We start from the raw sequence: 6,273 nt of genomic DNA on the forward strand, positions 1-6,273 counted from the left end.
CATTAAAAAATGGTAGCTAATCTCGTGGGCGCAAAATGGATTTTTGCTCGGGAATCTTAAAAATGGGACATTGGTTTCTTTAACATACTTGTATATTTTTACATGTAATTCATAGTTTTATTTTTGGATGATTTGATGATTACCATTTTGTCCGTTGACCAGATTGTAGTAAAATAAAATTCTAAAATACGTGAGGGTATTATAAAGATGGGCTGGGTTTGTTTGAACTGGTAGATAAGCAACTTTATTAATCAAACTCAAGCAATTACATGCAGTTTATATTAACAGAAAGCCTGGGAAAGTAAGGACGTACAAATACATGCAATGATAAAGTACAGTATAATTTGTTGCTGGCGTCGGCGATGGCGGCGAAGGGGTCGCGTTTTTTTTATCTCCTAGACTAGAGATCGTCGTCCGCGGAGGGCACGGGCTCCTTGGGGTTCTCCTCGGACCTCTTGGCCTGCTCCAGGTAGGTGGTCATGCGCGGCGCCGCATAGAGGCACCTGACCTCCCCCTCGTCGTCCCTCGGGGCGGTGCGCTGGCGCCCGTGGGACGTGACGGTGGCGAGGGCGTAGGGGCGTCCCCGCTGGTTGTAGAGCTCCTGTGACTCCATGAAGGCCAGCAGCTGCAGCAGCTCGGCGCGGAGCGCGTTGACCATCTTCTCCCCGTCGTTCAGTAGCACGATGTCCTCCACCGCGTTCTGCGCGTCCACGATCTTCTCCCGCGCCTCCTCCAGCCTCTCGGCCTCTGCAAGGAGGCTCGCGGCGTTGATGGAGTCGGCGTGCAGCCGGCGCAACTCCTCGGCCTGCACCGAGCGGTTCTCGACACCGGCGTCGGCGGGAGAGCTTGGGTTCGGCGTGCGCACAATGAGGATGGCCTCGAGAGACTGGCGCGTCTTCTGGCCGGCGTAGCTGTGCCGTGCCTCGGCCAAGGTGGCGTCGTACTCTTCGGTCTCGTCGCTGTCCCTGAGCATGAAGTTGACGGCTACCTTGCGGGCTTCGCCGCTGAAGAGGGTGCCGAACTTGATGGTGATAAGGCCGCTCTTGTCGTCAGTGATCGTCGTGTAGTCCCTGCCCGGGGCCACGGCCATCTCCTCCAGGTCGCCATCGGCGGTGTTGGGCTCAAGCGTGAGCTGCACGTCCTGCGCCACCACCGTGAGCAGGCCGCCGAGCAGCTGCGAGAAGGGCGCGCTGAGGTTGGTCCCGTCGGGCACCGCGCTGTACGTCCCGCCAGTAGACTTGTTGGCCAGGTCGCTCAGCAGCTTGTGGTCCGTGCCGGCGCCGAAGCCAAAGGTGTAGACGGCCACTTCGCCGGGGTTAACTTGCCTGGGGTCGCCGGAGGTCGTCTGCCCGTCGGACATGAGGAAGACGTTGGCGGTGCGGGATTCGGTGTGGACGCGGCCGCGGAGGACGGCCAGCCCCAGCTCGAGACCGGCCATTATGTCGGCGCCGCCGCCGTCCTCCAGGCCGTCGACGACGGCCTTGAGGTCGGTCTGGGCAGCCTGCGTCATGCAGCGAAGCGGGTTGAGCCTGCGCGCGGTGCTATCGAAGCTGACGATGGAGAGGCGGTCCACGCGGGTGAGCTTCATGATGATGAACTGCAGGGCCTTCTTCACGCTCTCGATCTTGTGCCTGCTCACGTCCAGCACCGCCACCAGGTCCAGCCCCTCCCTCATGGCGGCGGAGGATGTCGCCTTGATCTCCACCATCGCCGTCACCGTGTCCTTGGTCAGCCCCACATCTTTCCTGTTGTACGCCGGAATTGCCATGGTCACCAGCCCATCTTTGCTACCTGCACAAGGGCACATGGCATATAAATAATCCTCGATCAATAACTCCATTCCATTGATGAATCAATCAGATATATTGGGGCCACGAGTTGAAATATTCATGCATGCATCTCTACTGACTTAAGTTAGCTAGCTGTACCTGCATTCGGAGAAGGAGGCTTCTCATCGTCTCCGAACGACGCCATCCCGCCTGGTCCTGCTAAGGTCGCTAACAAGAGGCAGAGAGCACAGCACAACTTCTGTCTGTCTGTCTGTCTGTCTGTCGCTTGTGTGTGTGAGTGAGATCGATAGATGGGCAGTGATACCTCTATATATATACACATCCAACAACAAGATAGCTACCAACATTCAAAAACAACAAGATAGCTATGTACTAGATAGGAGAGGGAAAGTAATTTTGGCAAGTGGACTTTGAAACAGTTTGTCAAATACTAAAACTTTGTCATACATACATGATGTTCAAGGCCGTGCAAAAAAGATAATGGGATCAATACACTTTGTATGGACCGTTTACTAATTGTCAAGGAAGTTTGGCCTGGGATAAAGTTAGAAATTAAATTACTTTGAAACGGAGGCAGTAGATGTTTATAAGCTTATACTACTGCTAAATATTGCAAGAATAAGAATATTCCATGTGAGCAGGCAAGGCTAGTGGCTTATTGATCCATTCGTACTAGTCTGCAAATGCCTGGTTTGCATTGACATTTCTTTCGGTGTAAATAAAATTACTAGGGGTGCTAGGGAGGAGGGCGGCCGCTGGCGAACGGTGACACATGAGCATTGGAGTTCGCGAGCAAGGTCATGCCTTGGTCGTGCCCGTGTGTTCAGTGGTGGAGAGCTAGGTGGACATGGAAATGTACAAGATCGTTTGCTAGCTGTATATCCCAACCCATTCACTTGTCCTGTTTGGTTGTGCTGGGCTGCCTGAACCTGGGCACATACAAAAATCTATCTAAGTACTCTCTCCGGTCCTGCATAGTATAAGTTTTCCAAAGTCAAAGTAAGTCTACTTTCACAACACTTGTAGAAAAAAGTATCAAAATTCAAAATGCCAAATCTAAATTGTTAGATTCATTATGAAATGTAATTTCATAGCATACATATTTGGTATCATAGACGTTGGTGTTTTTAATACAAATTCAGTCAAACTTTACAAAGTTTGACTTGACAGAAATCTAATATGCGAAGTAAAAAGGACTACAGAGAGTATAAGTAATAGCTGGGAAAAAACCTACGCTCAAGGGCCGGGTCCAAGGCGTGGCTCCGCCCCTGCCTCCCATTACAACTGTCCACTAGCCATTGGCTAATATTTTTAGTTTCTTTAACACAAAATGAGGATATACCCCCGACCTCTGCATTTGAGCGATGCATGCATCCATTTTATTAATTATTCACAAGGGTCTTACAAATTAATACATCAGTAAGCTTGAAGCCTCCATTTAGGCAACATATATCGCTACGCATATCCCCTTGATGAAGGGGTGCCGAATGTCTGAGCCTAATACCAAACAGACATCGTACCAAAGCTTAACATTTAAAGCCGGGTACCCCATCCAAGCCACAATGCCAGGACTGGGTCACACACCGGTCCGGTGTACTCTCAGTGGGCACCACATGCGCACACTGCATGGGCCGTCACCACCGTCTTCTATCAACCCATCTTCAGAGTAGAAACATACGCATTGCCAGGCTAGAACAATCATGGATTAATAAAAAGGAAGTTTGGTGTAGGTAACTGAATTTTCTGTATATATGATGACTTGTAGGAAAGAGTAATTTGCACCAAGTCCTACACATGGGAATTAGTTAGTATACGTTATTATAAAATTTTATCACACCATATTATATTAGTATAGAGAGCCTCAGCTAGGCTTGTAAGACCTCAATACTTATTAAGACTAGACTCATGCATGGGCTCTGGCTAAAGACAAATTGTATTGTTGTCAGCACACGATAATTGATTGGAAAAACCACCACAACACGAATCTACCAAGTCAGTCATGCATTAAAGAAGGAAAGATTGGGTACCCAAGTTGATATTTTTCTTGGACATGTTGTATGAATGATTAATTTCTACTTAATCCAAAATATAGTAGTTAGCTTTGTTTCATAAAGAACAAAGAAATAGGTAGCTAGTCGACATAAAAAAATCCAGTTCAAGGTCTAAGTTCTCTCTCTTGTGTTGGCGGAGCTGGTAGTCACGGTTATAGCGATTCGGTGCCCTCGACGGGATTCTCATGTTGGATGTTGTAGTTGAGTCTTTGGTGCTATTGGCTATGAACGATGACATGGATTGTGGTCCTTCGATGTGTGCTTTGCTTATGTGTTTCACCAAGTCATCTTTGCTACCGCGTGTGCCCGTTTGGCGGTGCTTTAGGGCTATTTTAACTATGTATTTTTTGTCTTGTCGTGTTTTTACACTTGGTTTTTCTCAGATGATTACTTCAGCCTTGTAGGGGTTTTCAGTCAATTTTTTGCTACAGGACCGATTCAACATGCTGACCTGCACACCAGGCACCCCCTTGTGCATTGGCAGAATAAGTGTCATTGGTTTTGCAAGTACTCCCTCCGTCTCAAAATAAGGGTCACTGTTTTAGTCTACTACTAAATCAGCCATTCTTGTTTGGGAACAGAGGAGTATTATGTTAGAAAAACTTAGAGATCGAGGCATGTATCTTACAACAGACCGTCGAGTGTTAAACTGTGTATAGATTGTACTTGACTATGAACCCTCTGTCCGAAAATACTTGTCGTCAAAATAGATAAAAGGGGATGTATCTAGATGTATTTTAATTCTAGATACATTTTTTTATCCATTTTAATAACAAGTATTTTCGGATGGAGGGAGTACTAAATACGACTCTAGATAGATGACTCGGTCAGTCTTTCTTCAGTTACAAATACTCCTACTCGACATTCACATGCACGTACCCTTAAGCTGATGCTAATCCACACATAAAACGCAATGTGCATGATATTATTTCATGTGGACGTATGAGCAGCAAGTTGAACGAATACTTTGCCGTATCGCAGAGGGTTCTCTCATTCACTAACATACCTTGATGTTTCGATAAGAAACAACCATCAGTGATAGTAACATGCGCAAAGTTGTTAAGTTTTGTTAGAGATATATTTGGGTTACATATGTTTGGTAGTTTAGAATTTATAATCCGTTTCCTACCTTATCTTTAGGAGAGGCGTCTTGCCCTCAAACCTTGTACTTAATATATACTCGCCCTCGAGGCTCAATAATACATCCATCATATTCCGCCAATCCCTCTCTCCTTTCCAACATGGTATGAGACTAACCGATCCAACCCTAGCCGTCACCCGCCGCTTCCGCCCCGCGCGCCGCCCCGGGGGCAGTCGGCCTCCATAACCGCCGCCGGGGGCCGCGCCGCGCGTACCTAGGGTTCGTCCGCCGGTCATTGACCGGCTGCCCTAGAGAGTCTTTTTCTCGAGCCTTTGCTCCGAGTTTTTCTCTCCCGCCGGTCATCTTGATCGGCGTTTTTTTTTGGTTTTCCGATCTATGCTTGATCGGTTTGCGTCGTCCGCCGCCGCCGTCGACCCCCGCGCCTCTACTCCGACATAGGCATCGACTACACCGGCTGCTTCGTCATCAACCGCACGGCAAGGCCGGACGCGTCGCTCAAGGGACGCCTTTGTGCGTCGCTACCGACCGCTCATCCGCGCAGTCTCCGTCGCCGGTCCGTCTTCGTCGTCATTGCCCGGGACATCACCGACAATGTCGCCATCGACTGCGATCTGCGCGTCGTCCCTGCCATGACGCATACAGCGTCGCTATCGGTCTGATCAACCGATCACATGCCTGTCTTCGCCAAGCACGTCCCCGAGAACGCGCCTACCGCCGATCGAGCAACATGTTGCCGCTGTGTCGTCCCTTCGGACCGCTGCATCACCGCCCGAGGTCTTCCCGTCGGCTACCCCAACTCGCGCGCCGCTACCATCGACGCCCCTTCGGGCTGTCGCGTCGCGGAACGTGGTCCATGCCGCCGCCCCGAGATCCTCCCGCCGGCTACCCCTATAGCCGTCGTCGCCTCTGCGTCGCCCCTTAGGGTCCATGCTGCCTCCCGTCAGGCCATCGCCCCCGGCTAGTGGTTCTCCAAGCGGCTTCCTCGACCTGCGAGTCGCCGCTACACCGTCTCTTCGGGCTGTAGCGCTACTGCATGCGGTCAGCGCCGCCGCCCAAGGCCGTCCCCATGGTTGCACCGACCTGTGGAGCCGCCGCTACACCGCCTCTTCGGGCTGTAGCATTGCAGAACACGGTCCCCGCTGCCGCCCCGAGGTCTTCCTACTATAGCCCTGACCTACCAGCCGCCGTTGTGTCGCCCCTTCGGGCCATAGCGTCGCAGCCCGCAGTCCACTCGCCGTCCGGGCGCGTCGACTTCCCATGGTGCATCGTGCCGCCTCCCTTGGTGCGAGAATGCCACCGTCCGCGCGTGTCTTCGTCACGCTGTCGGTTT

The 6,273-nt window shown here is 50.7% G+C and overlaps 1 protein-coding gene across 1 annotated transcript; it reads right to left on the minus strand.

Moving 5' to 3' along the window:
• Positions 1-235: 235 nt before the first annotated feature.
• Positions 236-2,419, minus strand: LOC119305002 (E3 ubiquitin-protein ligase WAV3-like). The gene is made up of 2 exons (XM_037581647.1): positions 1,929-2,419; positions 236-1,791 (listed from the first exon to the last, which is right to left on the minus strand). Exons 1-2 carry the CDS (start codon positions 2,110-2,112, stop codon positions 401-403), a joined length of 1,575 nt encoding a protein of 524 aa, XP_037437544.1. The 5' UTR covers positions 2,113-2,419; the 3' UTR covers positions 236-400.
• Between the last annotated feature and the right edge of the window lie 3,854 nt (positions 2,420-6,273).

The sequence above is a fragment of the Triticum dicoccoides genome, chromosome 5B (assembly GCF_002162155.2).
Source record: "Triticum dicoccoides isolate Atlit2015 ecotype Zavitan chromosome 5B, WEW_v2.0, whole genome shotgun sequence".
NCBI lineage: Eukaryota > Viridiplantae > Streptophyta > Magnoliopsida > Poales > Poaceae > Triticum > Triticum dicoccoides.

Bases quoted from the DNA above. Each gene is read 5' to 3' on its own strand.
- LOC119305002 (XM_037581647.1), bottom strand. From the start codon at position 2,112: ATGTGTATATATATAGAGGTATCACTGCCCATCTATCGATCTCACTCA. The intron at 1,792-1,928 runs GTACAGCTAGCT...GCCCTTGTGCAG, and splicing joins GCCTCCTTCTCCGAATGCAG to GTAGCAAAGATGGGCTGGTG.